We start from the raw sequence: 17,436 nt of genomic DNA on the forward strand, positions 1-17,436 counted from the left end.
GCATGAGACAGAACAGTCAATTCAGATTGCTATGACCAGTAATTATTTTTCATTTGTGTATTTTGACCCCGAAACGGTCAGAGACCTTTTGTTTAAAAAAAAAAAAAACATTTCCAATGTGATATCCTTTTTGCATACCACAAATACAATGCAATAACTCCACATTGTCAGACCTGCATAATACCCTCACATAAAAAAACAACAACCTGTTTCTCCATCCTCTATGATATTTAAGCAAGAAAGTGGACTTTGCTCCCTGAATACTCTGCTTGGTGCAGCGTGAGGAATAAATGGTTGACTCAGTCACTCCACACCATCCAACCCCCTCCTCCCACTACCGTGCTTCACATTGCATCGAGTCACTTAAGCCGCAGGAATCCCATATGGTAATTTTCCCTCCAAACTTTATAAGAACAAGCCGCCAAACTTGACAAGGTCTGACCTTTCGGACCATAGGGAACAATAACAGTTTTGTTTTATTTATGTTTTGATCCATGATATACAACAGTGCAATCCTTCCGCAGCAGAGGTAGACTGTGGTACTTTGAAAGCACAGTGGGGAGGGCGCATATTAACTGTGATGTGGAGAGGCTTCATTACAACTTGTATGAAGGCAAATTACAAAGGTGACATGGTATGCATTTTCCTCATTAAGTCAAAGAGTTTCCAAGTATCTTAATGACGGGTGTTTGACCTTCTGCTGTCAAAACACATAAAAGATAAAGAATTACAGCACTCCGAACAGCCACTTATAAGGACATGGTTGGAATCAGCTTTTCAACCATTCACGCTGTCATTGAAATGGGAACTGAAGTCATGCTGCCTGCACAGAAGTAATCTATTCCTTCATCGGTGACTAACATGGGCATTACAATTTATACTGTGTAGAAATCTGAATAGATTAAACCATGGAAATGTCTAACAACCCTAAAACAACCGTTTCCAATTGAAATAAGCCTGCTGTGGTTATCCAGGCACGGGTTCTTAAGACTTTTTTTGTGGGACCATTTATGTTTAATTGCCTACCAGATGTCATGTTGCCACCTGGAACCTGACTGTGCAGGCTGAATTTCCCAAATGTTCAACAAGATGTCTTTGAAGGACACCTGAAAATGACCCAAAATGTCCCTGAAGCAGCCACATCAGACTAAAATGTCAGACTTTTATGATCTTTTTGTGGAGCTGACTTAGTACTTGTTGTAATGCTGTATTTTATTGTTTTTTTTAAATGCAACTCTTCCACATGTAAATTTAATGAGGATGACCATGGCTAGCATGGGGTGTAAAACACACCATGGTGATTTATATGGCCTTAGAATAACAGCGACAAAGAGAGTCCGTAATAAATTTGTGCCGAGTAGTATCGGTCTATTCCGTGTGGACAGCGAGCAGGGGTCGCGAGTCAAACGCGTAATAAGCCGACCTACGGATACACTCGGCTGTCGGCGCGTCGGCCACGTCGGTCTGGCCTTGCGTGTGACGCCGCTCATGTCAAACCCTACCGGGGACGGGAAATTCATCAGCCGCTAAAATGGATTCTCAGCATGTTGTTGACAGCAGGATGGCTGTCCTGGCTTGATAACAACTCTTCATGCTTGATTGCATTTTTATTTATGATTCTCAGTTGGGGAGAGAAGGAGGGCAAAAAAAAAGTTGGTTCTGATTACAGTCTGTGTGGGGGCGAATGTCACAGTTTGAGCATCAGTAAATGACACAAGACACATGATACAGTGCATCTCCCATACTTTAACACAATGAATTTGTGAAATATTTGTCATCGGCAGGACTGAGAGCATCTAATCATGTTCAGCACCATGGAAAGTCTGCCTTTAACAATGAATTTTTTCGATACACAGAAAGTCTTTTTTTCTTTAGTTTCAAGACAAAGATGAAATAGGCTGTCTAACAAGCCGAACATGAGTCAACCCATTCAAAGTTTAACAATGAGTATTTTCTATACACAGGAAGTCTTTTTTTTTAGTCTCAAGAAGAAGATTAAATAGGCTGTCTAACAAGCCGAACATGAGTCAACCCATTAAAAGTTCTCAAGAGCGTGCAAAGCTCCCAGAGCCAATATCTGGTAAAAATGTATTTGTGTTAACTTGGAAGTCTTACATGAAAAAACAAGAATCCTAAAATGCCCAAAAATAAAAAAAATTGAAGCTCACATTTTATTTAGGGTCATTTTGGCAATTTACAAGAGTCAATCAAAGACATACCTGGGAGGGGTTTTAAATTCAAGCCCTGGTGACAATTTCATTCGACAACATGCATTAGGAAAACTTGTGTCTCACAAGCAGACGCACACAAAAAAAATCCATCAACTCAGACCTGAAAAGACACAAGTCCACAATTTTGGTTTGAAGCTGCAGTTTTAGATTAGCCTGGAGATGGGCAAGAATAATTGGTCAACCATTTGAGTTTTGATCCTGATGGTAATGAAGTTTAACCATTCACCATACAACACAAAACCCACCAAAATGTTTTAAACTCATTTTTGCTGCGACCGAACCAATCGCTCGGGGAGTCTGCATGATAACTACTTGAGTGAGAGGACAGTAACAGATTGCTGACACGGGAGAAATATAAAGTACCCGTTCAATCAGGACATCGCTCAGTGACCAACGGTCTTCTTAATTTATGTGCGCAAGTTATGCTGAACACTCTAGAAAAGAATCCCGTTCGCTTAATCAACCCTTAGAAGAAAAAAAAAAAAGATGATGACTCCTGAGCTGTTTAATGAGATGTGAACTTTCACGCTGAAAGGGTGGATTAAAGAGCTATTCACACTACGGGGCAAATTATATTTCTTTGGAAACATGACAGGAAGATACAACTGTTGCTGTGCTGCAGTTTCACTTAGTTGATGAAATGAGTCTGGCTTCTGATAACAACCACATTGGATGGACTCCATGCTCATACATTGAAGGTCAACCGCAATCCATGACAGTTTCCCATTGAGATTAATTATAGTATTTGACCTTTACTAAGCATTCTGTTCTAATCAGAGTTATTTTGTTAGCTTTTCCACTCTCCTTGCCAAATACAACACTTGTGTAGTGTCCAGACATCCATTTGACTACAGCTGATCGTCACCAAATTGGAGTGGGGGCTGATTTGTTATCTTTATAGGCCAGTTTTTGCTTCTGCTCCCACAAGTAGAAGATGCAGGCTTTACATGTTCAAGTCCCAATTGAGCTCCGCCTCCATTAGCATGATCACAAAATCCGGACTTGCCATTGGAACAGCATTAAATGGACTGTATGGAGTTGGCCTCTCAAACCGGTAATTTCACAAAAACAAGAAATAGGATTTATAAAACTTTTCTGCATTCTTGATCCACAGGATATTTTTATGAAAGTTGGTCACAAATATACGGCTGTAGGAACTATTTTAAAAACGTGAGAAAAATGTATCTTTAATAAAAACGTTAGTCAAATTGTACAATTTTTGAGGCACAGTAGAAACAAAGGCACAGAGGGGCCGCTTTCCTCCCTTTCATGTGTTCATAACGTGTTAAATGAAGTTGACATATTTCCCTGTGATCGTTAGAACAGACAAAACGAGCTCTTTGTTTGTGGATCCAGCCGTGGCCCTTGCCCTCTAATTCGCCTCCGTCGCCTCCTCCCGCTGATTCATCTCTGTCCCAAAATCACTCCCCGAGTTCCCACACAGTTTCTCAATTCCACAAAATGCGCATGGAGCAAAATGATGATCCATTCATGATTCACTGTAGGCATGGCAGTAATGAAAGCAACCTGTCACGTTGGCCCAACAAATGTGCTCAGAGGCGAGAACAGCAAGGTCTTAAGCAAAGTCCTTGAACGGGAGAGGGACGGGACGACCCCGTTGTCTGACTAGACTGCTCATTAAGAAAGTGTAACCATCACCATACCAGGTCAATAGACCTTATTGCTGATAGCATGAGGAAATTAATCTGTAGCCAAACCTGTGAAAAGTCCTGCCCCCCCCCCCCCCCCCCTACAATTTGTGTGTGTGGTTCTAGTTGATCTCTATCGGAAATTCTGTGTTAGCGACAACCAAAATGATCACTTTCAGAAACACTTCATGAGTGATATAAAACCTTTCCTTCAAAAAAGCCTCATAACAGACGCAAGCATCTTGAACAGAAAGGCTAAAGTTGTTTGAGCTCTCTATAAATAAGGATACCATTCCGAGACCACTTCAGCACTAGACGCACCATTGCGCAACTTCCAATGGCAACTCGCATTCGTCTCAACCCTACGAGACGGCCGTCTTTGTTTTCGACGGCCATCGGTTCACCGTGTTCGTGGGCCGTGTGGGTAGGCTTTTCCTGAGCATCGTTACACTTACATCCACCGCTGCAGTGTCTCTTGGTGTCAGCCCTCGGAGGGATCTTACAAAAGACTTAGCATCAAACGTTGCGCAATCCTCTCACATACCTCCAGTGTGTGCATCTTATAAAAGCCTGGGACCAAACTGCTTTGGATGATATTAAACTGGCTGAGAAATCAACTTATTCAACAGTGAAGTACACCATTAAGGGAATAATGGAAGTTCATTTCGGTCCCTAAAGCTACAATCTAATGTATGGCTATAGAATGTACTATATTTGTAGGTTCATTTCTGTTTCACCATAGGCACCTCAATAGACCTTCAAAGGTGCCCGAATTGAAAATGAATTTTGGTAAGGTCATCATCACATCCACGCCGGGATTTCAAGTTGTCTCCATGACAACGATACATAGGTCACTGAGTTTACTGCTGGAAGTGCAATTATAAACTTTCACTGACACTTGTTGTGATAGCTGCAGGAACTTAGATTGCACAAAAGTGGTGTACATATTTCCGCTTTTCTGTTAAAAGAAAAGCGGACGGTGAAAATTGGCAATCATTTGTATTCCCTTCCAGGAACCATGTGCTCAATATGCGTGATGAAATTTCCAATGTGAAGACATTACCTCAAAATTCAGAGGAAAGAACAAGAAATAAAAATGCATTGAGATTGCATATACGTCACATCTGTGGCGCCAAGAAAAAAGCAAAGCAACAAAGTGGTCACTTACAGTGGAATGGATTTTGGGTTAAGCAAGCACAAGAAGTTACCCTCTCGGATTCCGCTGCAACCAGACTCACTGAGGCACCAGCTGGTGATTTAGTTAAGCAGTGGTGCAATGAAATAAAAAATGCAAAGTGCATTTGCTAGCTGTGGATGGGTCCACTGATAATACTCAGCTAATGATGTTTACAAGGTTTTATAATGAGTCTGGAAGGGATTGTTTTCTGTCTAAATGTAAATTAGATTTTATTTATTTTTTAATGATGGGGACATTTTGTTATGAATGTTATTATGTAATCGTGTGGTCTGACTGACCTTAATTAATGGAGTGAAAAGAATTTGTGGCCTTTAATGATTTGTATTTAAAAAGCTCTGCTGAAGACTAATGTCCAAGGATTCCAAAGAAAACTGAATACTTTCCAGAATGTTAGCAACTGCATGATCATGCTGCTATTGTTTTAGCGTAATTTATAATTGACGCAGAGCAGTGAAACAAAATGTAAAACGTGAATTTCATTATTTGGTCCAATGGCTGAGATCATGACTGTTTTTTTTTTTTTTTCTTTAACTTCAGGGGTATGATCGTGCCTCTATATACTCCACCTAGCAACAAGTGATATAGATTCATTGAACTCAACACAACCCACTTGTCGATAATGAGACATTTGGCAAATAGTGAACAATTGTTGAGGCGTCGTGCTGTTTTCACTCCAAGTTTAAATTTACTGTCAAAGTAAAGATAACAGAAAGACAGTTTGTATTTAAATGAACAATATCTTATTTCGATGAGATTCATCATGTCTTCTTAATGAACAAAAACAGATTCTAAACAGATTATTTTGCTCAGACAATAAAAGTTTTTAGTTGTGACAGTTTCGACTGCTACTCCAGTCTTCTTCAGAGCCGTCGAAGCAGTCGAAACTGTCAGCAAGGTAACAACTAAAAACTTTTGTATGAACAAAAGAATCTGTTTATATTCATTATGTAGACGTGATGAATCTCATCAAAATAAACAGATCTTGACAAATCTTAAGCAAAAAGAAATAAGATTCATACCCAATGTATATGACACAAGATTAAAACACTATATTAAAAAAACATTGTAATTTGTCCTTCCAAAAAGTCTATTTTGGAGACTGTACTTTTTTTACTTTTACTAAAGTACACGAGTTGAATCAGGTTGTTTGTTGTTGTTGTCTTTTTGGGGGTCCACCTCTGCCGTACTGCACAATATTACCGTACTTTTGCGTAAATGCCATTAACTTGTCATATCCTCCCAGAAGATGAAGAAAGAACAGCACTAGCACGCGAGTGTATCCCTAAATAAAATAAAATAAACACTTGCGAGTGAGTCCATTTGACAAAATACAAAACTTGCCCAAATCCTGTTTTGCTCTTTTTGATGGCAACTGCTGCAACTCCTGGACGGGACGCACAATACATGCAAGCGCGGCACAAGAGTATCGAGAATGCTGTCCAGTATTGTGAGTATTGTCCTGCACAGTGCAAGGTGCACGAGTCACCCCGCTCTCCGTGCACCCGTACTAAAAAAATAAAATAAAAAACGTAAAAGCATGCGTATATGGATGGAAATGTTGCCTTTACCTTCCTTGGATGGAGCGCAAAAGAGCAAAAGCACACAGATGAGCCAAGGGGTGCTCTCCACCGCCATGTACAGCCTTTTGATGAGGAGGGGGGGTCCACCAGTGGGCTAGCGTGGGTGTCCTCGTCCGTGTCTACAAGCCAGGCTCGACCGTCACAGCCACATGCGATGCATTTTCTTTTTTTCCACGGGTGGTCAGTCTGCTATTGTCTGCACGGGTAGTTTTGTTTTATGGAGGGGAAAGTCTCTCACCCCACGCCAAAGCTCCCCCCCCCTGCCCACAACCCCACTCTCACGCTTCTCTAGTAGTCCCAACAACAATAACGCCGTCTTGTCCCTCGGCGAGTCAACGCCATATTACGAGCCAATGTTGAAGGGTGGCGTGTGGTGGTGGTAAGGTGGTGGGGTGTGTGGTGTGCCTCTGCTTGCTGCTCCACACACACACACACACACACACACGCGCGGGCGCACACACATCCATGTACACGCACTTCCACGATTGCACACGCGCGCGCGCACACGCACGTCCATGTACACACACTTCCAGGCTTGCACACGCACGCACTCGTGCGCGTTCATTGTGCGCGTGCACGCTGCCTGACACTGACTTACTGCCTGGGTTGGTTGGACAAGGTTCACTGGAGCAAGCTGCGCATAATAATAATAATAATAATAATAATAATAATAATAATAATAATAATAATAATAATAATAATAATAATAATAATAATAATACAGTTCCCCAAACAACATCTAAACCCCAACTAACCAAACATTTTAAGCACGCAACTCAGCGAACCAACCTCCTGACTGAGTTGGTGCACCCCATGTCTGGAAGATTACTGGTACCATCCCCAGCAGCCCTTTGAACAACTTGACAAATTTGGCGTACCCACTTGAGTCCAAACAGCGTGCCTGGCCAATTATTTGAAGCCACGCACCTCATGAATGCCCTAACGGGGTTGACGCACCACTTCTCCACCACACACGCTAAAATAGGTACTTTTGCCTGTCTTTTCCAAATATTTTAGTCGCACCCCTTGAATTGTCCGACAAATTAGCCACATGGTCTCTTTGCACGCGCAAACTCTAAAAAAGTCTGCTTTTCCCAAACATTTCAAGCCGTGCACCGCCTTTAACTTCCCAAAAGAGGTGGTGCGCCGCCTCTTCCTCATACGCACACTAAAAAGTAGGGATGGGCGGATCAATACCAAAATATCGATATATCGATCCAGGCTGCTTATTTTTGAGTATCGATCACCCTAGCTAAAATATCGATACTTACAATTATTTAATTATATTTTGCCTCATTTTTTTCTGCTCCAATTTGACGACTTGCACTCATGCTAGCACTACTTTTCCTTCCGCCTGCTGCACCGGCGTGTCCTGCTCTGCTCTGCTCCCGCCCCCTTTTCTCACAAGCCAAGCCCTCCTCCTCCGCCCCCCGTTCCAATCCAAACAAACACAAACAAGCATGGCCACGGCGGCGGCCCAGTCCGAACGCAAGAGAAGTCTGGTTTGGGGATATTATATTTTACTTAATAACAACGAGGCAAAATGTGAAATATGTCACAAAACAATTAAATATTGTGGCAACACCACAAACTTGACAAAACATTTAAGCAAAATTCACACCCTGCAGTTGAAACGTGCCGCAGACACTAAGGCAGCGACGGAAAACCCTGCAGCCACACCGAGGCTAAGGTACCAAAGTACCAAAGTACCTTAGAAGCAGCGTTTCAGAAAGGCAAGACATATCCAGGTATCAGGTGCTAACCAAAAATCGTAAGCATTTGTGGTTGATGTGCTATTTGAAGCAATAATTACTACGCTTTAGTCAGTCATTTATAAATAAAGTTTTCCCCTTTTCAATTTGTGGTCGAACGCCATACGTTTTATTTGTAACTCCACTTCCTATAAACAACACTAAAGTATTACAATATTAAATGTAAGTATCCAGTGGCTTTACAAATTGATAGTTTTGCTGCTCATGACGATTAAGCCCTGCATCTCTGTTGGTACCATGTCTCTTTTTAGATTATACTAAAAGACAAAACTTTTTCCCAACAACAGAGAGAGAGAGAGAGAGAGAGAGAGAGAGAGAGAGAGAGAGAGAGAGAGAGAGAGAGAGAAAAAAGTAAATAGCTCCTTTTTATTAAAGTTATACTATTAATATGCATCTTCCACTAATGCACTAATGTCTAAAAAGGTTAATAATACATGTACATGACGTAATACTTTTTTCTACAAAATTCAATAGATGACTCTCCAAGAGCAAGAATGCCACTGCATTTAAATTGTTTTTTTGGCGGGAAATTACACTTCCGGTATCGATATCGGATCGAATATCGGGTATTTTGGGTAGGAAATACTTGGTATCGGATCGATTCCAAAATCATTGGTATCGCCCATCCCTACTAAAAAGGGTCATTTCCACAAACTTTTCAAGCCACGCCCCCTCAACCAGATGGTTGACATGATCCCCTTGCCTTTCTCAAAGAGTTTAAGATGAGCACCCCTTTAATATCTCGACACAGTTGGTGCATCCTATTCAGACACACGCACGCACACACACACACACATCCTTGTTAACCTCCCTCTGCAGGACCCAAAGTACTTTACTGAGTTGTGGGGTCCATCTCGACTCAGTCGGTGCACCCTATTCAGACACACGCACGCACACACATACACACACACAAAAAAAAAGGTGCCTTTCCAAACTCTTCCAGCCACGCACCCTCTTCAACCTCCTGTTGGTGCAACCACTTTCCCTCACACGCAACATTATAAAAAAAATGCATTCCCCAAAACTTTTAAGCCAACCACCCTCTTTGTCAAAAAAAACTTAAATCTTACAAGACTGGGCAGAAGGCGGAAGAGGAGGGACGGGGAGCCTGGTGGTGTGCTTCCCAATCTATCAGTCGCTGAGTACTGAGGGCTTCACTGACTCGTACATGCAAACACATCGCGGGCAGCCAGCTGGAGCTCTGCCTGGCCTCCTGCCTTCCACACAAAAGACATCCTCCACGAGGGAACAAAGTGATGAAGAGCCAGCGTATGCATACACTACCTCTGCTGCTGTCCGAATTCAAGTATAGAAAATTGCCTCCAATGCAGCATGACAGTCAAGGCAACACAAAGCACATATGTGTGGCAAATCCCATCGCTCGTCTTTTAACTGTAAGCAAAGACACGATGATTAAAGGCTTTAATGGAGATGCTCCCTTTAGTAATATAACGCACATCTCCCCACGCGGATGCGAGATTGATTTGGTCTGAAGAAAGGAAATGGGATGCAGTCATTTCCCAGGTGTATGATTAAAGCAAATGTGAATTATGGGATGGACGAGTCCCATGTGATTGTGGTCAAACTGTAATTTCCTCTCTTTTTCTTTCAAAGAGGAGTCAATGGATTCGTGCCATGTGCACAGCAAAAAAATCCCAGTGTATTTTGGCCACACCATCTTTTCCTAACACACATCCTAAAAAAAGTATCCCCCCATTCCCCAAATACTCAAACACCGCCTCCTTTAACATTCTGACAAAGTTGGCGTACCACATCTACCTAACAAAAACTCTACCTCTCCACTCTGACAGCCTTTCCTAAACGATTTTAACGACCATTAAACATCCATCCCCAGAGTTGAACTTCATCTTGACTCATCTGTCATTCAAATATTATGCAATTACTCTCTTGCTGTGACTCCACTAATGGAAAAGAGAGCCCTCAGTGGACTACGCAGACTCCGGGTGGCCAGGGCATGACATATTTAGTACACGCTGGCTTAATTGTGATATCTGCGGATCTCACAGAGACCAATTAGCAGAGCAAACTTTTGAGCAGTTCCTCTTGGCAGCTTAAAGCAGCGGGTTGAGTGTCTTGAATGCAAGCCAGAAAATATCCACTGATGCTTCTTTAATGCAGCAAAATAATACCTTGGCTTGTTTTCCTGTGTGATCATTCCGTAAAATGGAATCTCTCTGTCTCTCTGTCTCTGTCTCTGTCTCTGTCTCTGTCTCTGTCTCTGTCTCTGTCTCTGTCTCTCTGTCTCTGTCTCTCTGTCTCTGTCTCTCTGTCTCTGTCTCTCTGTCTCTGTCTCTCTGTCTCTGTCTCTCTGTCTCTGTCTCTCTGTCTCTGTCTCTGTCTCTCTGTCTCTGTCTCTCTGTCTCTGTCTCTGTCTCTCTGTCTCTGTCTCTGTCTCTGTCTCTCTGTCTCTCTGTCTCTGTCTCTGTCTCTCTGTCTCTGTCTCTCTGTCTCTGTCTCTCTGTCTCTGTCTCTGTCTCTGTCTCTGTCTCTGTCTCTGTCTCTGTCTCTGTCTCTGTCTCTGTCTCTCTGTCTCTGTCTCTGTCTCTGTCTCTCTGTCTCTGTCTCTCTCTCTGTCTCTGTCTCTCTGTCTCTGTCTCTCTCTCTCTCTCTCTCTCTCTCTCTCTCTCTCTCTCTCTCTGTCTGTCACTGTCTCTGTCTCTGTCTCTCTCTCTCCATCCATCAATCCATCCAGTCATCTGGGATAAAGTCCAGCAGTGATAGTAATAATGGACAAAATATATTCCTTACTGCTTTGAATCGACCATGGTGAACGAATTAACAATAAGATGTCCATGTTTGAATATGGGAGTGTTATTTCACCGCCTTTCACTTAAGCGGTGCTGTGGACAAACCTCTCCCCGGACAGTACGCCTGGTCCAGAGGAAAGGCGTCTCCATGGCGACCAAGACAATGACGGGACACAGGCTCAGAGGAGGGGCGACTGGGCAGCCAGTTTTTTTGTTTTACTCTCAAAACTGTGTACAACTGAAATTATACATTCTAACACAATGGTTAGTAACCATGCAGAGATAATTGTTTTCTTGCTTCTGACTATGAATAATTTAATGCCTAATGACTTCATGTAGTCAATGTATTACAGTGCTTTGTACTTTTGTATAACACCAGTTTTTTTTTTTTTCATCAATTTAGTCTTATGGCCCATTTAATGCCTTTGACATTCTTTTTTTACTCTTGGTTTGGCAGACACTTAAATAACAAGATTCGCTGAGGCTTTGTAAGCTCTCTGGTCTTAGAATTGGAATTTCTGGAAAACAATTATTTGATTGCTACTTTTTTTAATTTGCAAATAGAATATTAAACTACAACTTTGTTATTATTGAATGAATTAATATGCTTCATGATAGGTTTGTAAAGGCATTTTTTTTTTTATTGGTCACACGTTGAATTACTCCAAGTATGGGCAAGGGCAGCTTATTCACAGTGAAACAGTGACCTCACGTGGAACACTGACGTCATTACAATTTTCTGCCACAGTATGGTTTAAAATAGTGTAAATACTATTTAAAAGGTCACAAGGTGTGTTTTCATGAAACTTTCTGTTTGATGTAATCACTTTGATGCAGAGGTGTACTGTTCAATTCACACAAAAAACTTCATGATGGATTTTGTTGAATAAAAAAATGCAAAAATAAAAAGCGACAAGGCCTTTCATCTTTCAGCAAAAGAATTTTATTTCAAAACTGAGATTAAAGGACAATAAAAAATGTGTCAAATCTGATTTTGCTGAGTTTTTATATTTCTTATCTTCGGATAAATTTAAATAAATAAACCCATTAAATGCAGTTCCACAAAAACTGCCTGGGAAGAAGAAATATCATGCACATACAAAGAGCAAACCTTAATTTGACATTTGTCTATTTAAAATTGTTTAGATTTTATTTTTTACAGATCAAATGTCCTCTGTGTTAATATAAACTCTTTAGTACTTTACATCTACTATATTCAGAACCATGGACAGGGAGGCGGTGCCATCAGGGATTAGAATACTTTAATCCCACCCAATGGTTTTGAGATCAAGCTTGATTGACAGGTCAGGGACGTGGGATTTTACCAGGCTGTACGATCTGGTGTACGTACTATAATTGACTTAACCTTTTCTCTCTTTAAATACCTGATTGAATTTTTTTCTGCACATTCCTGCGACTCTTTGAGATCTTTCTTTTTACGCCTGACGTGTTTGAGACCACACGGGCAAACTGCTCTCTGAAGAGAGAAGGTAAGAAGATTATGTCTCTGTCCATATGTCGTCTTTGCAATGCCCTCTTTTTTTAGGCCTATTTCCTTATATAGTGTGGATGCATGGTAGTTATTATTAGGGACATTTCAACATGAAACAGAGGGTGTCACCTACCCCCACCCCCGCCCCTTTTGCCTCCATCACTTTAATAGCAACCGATTCTTTACCCCCCACCTCCTCCCACCTTCTGCAGCGACAATAGTCACAGGTCATAATAGCACTCAATACATTCCGTAGAGTGAAGAATTAATCACGTCTTGTCTCATCATTTGGGATGATTTCTTTTTGCACTTAGTATTTTATTGTATTTGACCGCATTGCACTGCATCAAATCGGCCATGCGGGATCGTATCAAACCGTCGGTGTCAAACTCAAGGCCCGGGGGCCAGATACGGCCTGTCACATCATTTTATGTGGCCCGTGAAGACAAATTGTGCATCAACTTCATGTGTCCATACTAAAATGACAAACTACACGTTATGGAATAGAGATAACGCTTGCATTTTTTAATTACCATTCATCTTTTTAAAATAGAACAGTTTTACGAGTCTTTAAAAACTAGTTTGTTGTATATCTTATAATGTATAATATAAGGCGTTGAGAGTCCTAATGGACCTCCGAAGGAAACCAAAATTAGTTTGACACCCCTGTATCAAACAATTGTGCGTTGTCTCCTATTGAATTGCGTTGCGTATCGGATCTCTCCGTTGTGACAGGCTAAAGCGACGGGATTGGAAGTGGATCGAACGTCACCATGGCTGGTCAGTACCAATACGGCACTAATACAACAACTTGCTTATCAGCACCTTCATAAAATAATGAAAAAAACTGAACCAAATAATTGAGTTGAACCATTATTTGAAGAAGGTGATGTTATGCATGTTTCTTCTGCTTTTCCTAGTGGTTGCTCTGTTTCAAACATCTATTTTGCAGAGCCCAACTTCCCGCCGCTACCCGGTTTCATTCCGCTCAAGCCATGCTTCTACCAGGACTTTGATGAGATCCCCGAGCAACACCGCAGCTTGTGCAAAAAGATGTACCACCTGTGGATGCGTGAGTCTACTTTTCAAGAGGTTCACTTAAGAGATTTAATCAACCCGATTTGTTGTCTTCACCACTCGTGATAAGAGGGGAGATGCTTTACAAGGGCCCTCCTGCAATAATAGCCTGTCCACAGTGTTTCTTTTAATTTGGTAACGAGACAAAGGACTGAGCAGATGGTCTGGGTTTGAGCTGATGAGGTTAGCGGGAGCATTTTGGAATAGAATTATATAACTTTTTAAGGGGTAGTGCTTTTATAATTTTATGACACCGTGATTAATCAGGGCGAAAAGATCGTCTATAAAGCTTTTTCCCTGCAGCAATTGGACTGCCAAAGTTACATTAAAAATGATGCTCAGGCTTTGTTAGTTTTACACTGAAATGGTGATGCAACTGTATGTCAGATTATACAATGAAACACACTCACACAAACTAATGACAGTAGTACGCAGCATGCAAAGTCTTGCGTAGTTTCGTGATGTTTTACCCAATGACATAATTTGGAGTAATTGGCCTCACAAAACCTTAAAAAGTCAAAGGAAAAGCTAAACCCACCAACTGTGTTGATAATTGATTAACTGATTTATGCAATGAAGTTTCTTTATTCTTTTTTCTTAGTAAACGGCGCCACGCTGGCAGTTAATCTCGTGGGCTGCTTTGCATGGATGTTCGGAGGAGGGGGCGTGACTAACTTTGGCCTGTCAATCATTTGGCTGCTCATGTTCACGCCCTGCTCGTACGTCTGCTGGTTCCGGCCCATTTACAAAGCTTTTAGGTAGGGATGCAATTTTTACACGCAAATTACAACTGCAGGAAGAAACACATTGTAAAATGAATACATATGTAATAAAATCATTATTCGAATGACAATGTAAGATAATGATGTTTGAGCATGGTAGATCAATTTTGTCTTACTGGTAATATTATTTCGTTATTAGCGTCATTTCTGAAATCATATTTCTCCCTCAGGAGTGACAGCTCGTTCAACTACATGCTCTTCTTCTTCGTCTTCATGGCTCAAGTGGGCATCAGCATTATTCAAAGCATTGGCATCCCGGGATGGGGAGTGTGGTAAGAGTCAACCTCATCAAAAATATGTCAAAATCATAGAAAAATAAGTAAGGAATTCAAAAACGTGGGCGTTTAAATAATAACGACAACTTAAGTGATAACAAGTAAATTCACTTTAACATGAAAATTGTGCAAGTACAAATTAAATGAACAAATACATTATAGTAAATAAACAATGAAACTAGAGTCTCAAACAAGTAGAATACAGCCATAATTTAAATAAAATAAATAAATAAATAAATAAATAAATAAATAAATAAATAAATAAATAAATAAATAAATAAATAAATAAATTAATAAAATTAGAGCACACACACAAATTTTAGGGAATATAATATTTCCAAAAATGTACACAGATAATTTTAAATACACAAAGGACAAATCTAAATTTGATTCACTGCAAGCACATGACTTTAGCCATTAGTGTATAGCAATAAATCATGCAAGAATGTGTAAAGCAGACCACATAATCTGCTTTCCTCAATGAAACATGCTTTTGTCACAATGTCTGTCATCTCCATTAACATGACTGTGATGGACCATTAGGAATTAGCCTCGTAGACGTTTTATGACGGCTCTGTTATTAGATTTTTAGCTGCCGTTAACGAGCGCCTGATTCGGCCTGATGCCCATAAATGACAGCCTTCATAAACTTTAGAAATGTCACTACGGGCAGTTTGGATGCACACCTGTATGCGCAAAGTGCTGCAAAGTCTTTTATCCGCCGTTACTTTGAAGGCAGCTAAATGATGGGCATTTAATGTCCAGATGGCCAAGTAGGCGCTGACGGCGATAATATTGTCTTATATCAAATCGTGAGTCATTTTTATGCATGAAAGGTAATTTTTTTTGTCTCCCTTTCAGCGGCTGGTTGGCCACTATCTCCTTTTTCAGTTACAATATTTTGATAGCTCTGATTATGTTGGTGCCTACCATCATGTTCACCGCTGTCGCCTCGCTGTCCTTCATCGCCCTCACTAAGGTAACATGTGAAGAAGCAAACTTTTTAGATTGACTGTGACACTTTATAGCACAGTCCCACTTCATTCATTTAGCACCAGGCATAAAGAAAAATTAAAAATCGAGCCTTCAAGAGACGAGCAGCAAGAAAAGCATTTTGATTGTTTTATTTCAAACCAATGACAGTAGCAAAATTACACTGTGGCAGATCCACAACTTCTACCGTGGGAGTGGTGGCAGCATGACCAAAGCGCAGGAGGAGTGGACCACAGGTGCCTGGAAGAACCCTCACGTCCAGCAGGCCGCCCAGCAGGCCGCCATGGGGGCAGCCAGCGGCGCCATGCAGGATCAGTACTCGGCTCCGCAGTACAACGACAACCAGATGTAACACGCAAATGTTGCAGCGGCGACGCTATCGTTGGGGCCAAAGTTTGAACAGTAGCCTCATCCGTCATCTGGTCTGAATCTGAAATGAATAATTCAGTGTGTTTTCATGCTGTTTCTTGTTCATATTTTATAACTTTTCACGTGACATAGAGTGAACCCTAGCACAATCACAAATTCATTGTTTATCATTGAAAAACAAACTTATTAGCGTCTTTGTGCTCCGGCCAAAGTATCATTTGGCGTCATTTGGTGGCACTGTGGTCCCCTGTGAATTGTGGGGGTTCACTGTCATCACAAATACCAAAATAGTAGCTGGCTCCTTCTGGATGGTCACCTTTAAAGCACCTCGGCCCCTCCCCTAAACAAGCTAATATATATTTTTTATCATTAACAAGATTAATGATGATGATGATGATTGAACTTTATTCATCCCACAGCGGGGAAATTTACTTTACTTAATTTAATTTACTTTATTTAATTTAACGAGATATTCATACACAAAAAAACACCAGTCTGCGCCCCATGACTGCTAAAAAACAATAAGAAATGTATTTTATATATCCGGTATTTACCATGACGTCACACAAACGTCCCGTGGAGCACGAGGACTATGGCGTGCAAGATGTTTTGGCTGTCATCCAGTGTGCACCGAAAACCATCGCGATGGATGACAGACGTGCATTTTGCGCAGGAATGGGGTGAACGGACACGATACAGGACATGCGGAATAAAAGGTCCGTGGTATGCATGTGTGTTAATAGCAGCGGCCTCCTCGCTGCACCTGATCGGGCAACTCAGTCGCATAGTTTCTAAATGCACTATTATTTTCAGTATTTTAATGTTGATTTGTGATTATGACTGTGGACTGTAGATCTTGCATCAACCAAAGAAAAGTGAACATTTACGAGACTTTTGCACTATGAAAGAAAACGGTTACCTCAGGAGTATATGCGATTTCCAAACAGTTTGCCACTTTTTTTTTTTTTTTTAATGCTGTTAAAATTATACAGTATTATAACGCCCCAAATTAATGTTAGGGCTACATATTTAGTTTTACGTGTAAAATATTTTACATTAGAAGATTAGAGTCCTATTAACAACTGGTTAGTAGGTTGAGTAGTTTTTAAAGTCGCTCTTTACATTTTTTATGTAATATTTTTTTATTAATAGATCACCTTTATTGTCATGTTTTTTTGGTAGTAATTTCCAGGGGTTTTGATCTTTTCGGTAGTCCTTTATATTAACTCTAACACTGGGAAGAAAATCTG

The 17,436-nt window shown here is 40.9% G+C and overlaps 2 protein-coding genes across 4 annotated transcripts in view; one reads left to right on the forward strand and one right to left on the reverse strand.

Moving 5' to 3' along the window:
- igdcc4 (immunoglobulin superfamily, DCC subclass, member 4) overlaps nucleotides 1–7,089 on the reverse strand; it is a 36,169-nt gene extending 29,080 nt beyond the window's left edge. For all 3 annotated transcript variants that reach the window (XM_061277211.1, XM_061277210.1, XM_061277209.1), the window contains exon 1: nucleotides 6,647–7,089. In XM_061277211.1, coding sequence (XP_061133195.1) covers nucleotides 6,647–6,713 — 67 coding nt within the window. In that variant the 5' untranslated portion in view covers nucleotides 6,714–7,089. The remainder of the gene's footprint in view (nucleotides 1–6,646) is intronic.
- Nucleotides 7,090–13,047: 5,958 nt separating this feature from the next.
- LOC133152797 (secretory carrier-associated membrane protein 5-like) lies at nucleotides 13,048–16,402 on the forward strand. Its single transcript, XM_061276699.1, has 6 exons — nucleotides 13,048–13,067; nucleotides 13,611–13,762; nucleotides 14,369–14,525; nucleotides 14,720–14,821; nucleotides 15,686–15,803; nucleotides 15,990–16,402. The coding sequence occupies exons 1-6, from the start codon at nucleotides 13,048–13,050 to the stop codon at nucleotides 16,167–16,169; spliced, it is 729 nt and encodes a 242-aa protein (XP_061132683.1). The 3' UTR covers nucleotides 16,170–16,402.
- The last annotated feature ends 1,034 nt before the right edge of the window (nucleotides 16,403–17,436 follow it).

Source organism: Syngnathus typhle, linkage group LG4, assembly GCF_033458585.1.
Source record: "Syngnathus typhle isolate RoL2023-S1 ecotype Sweden linkage group LG4, RoL_Styp_1.0, whole genome shotgun sequence".
Classification (NCBI taxonomy): Eukaryota; Metazoa; Chordata; class Actinopteri; order Syngnathiformes; family Syngnathidae; genus Syngnathus; species Syngnathus typhle.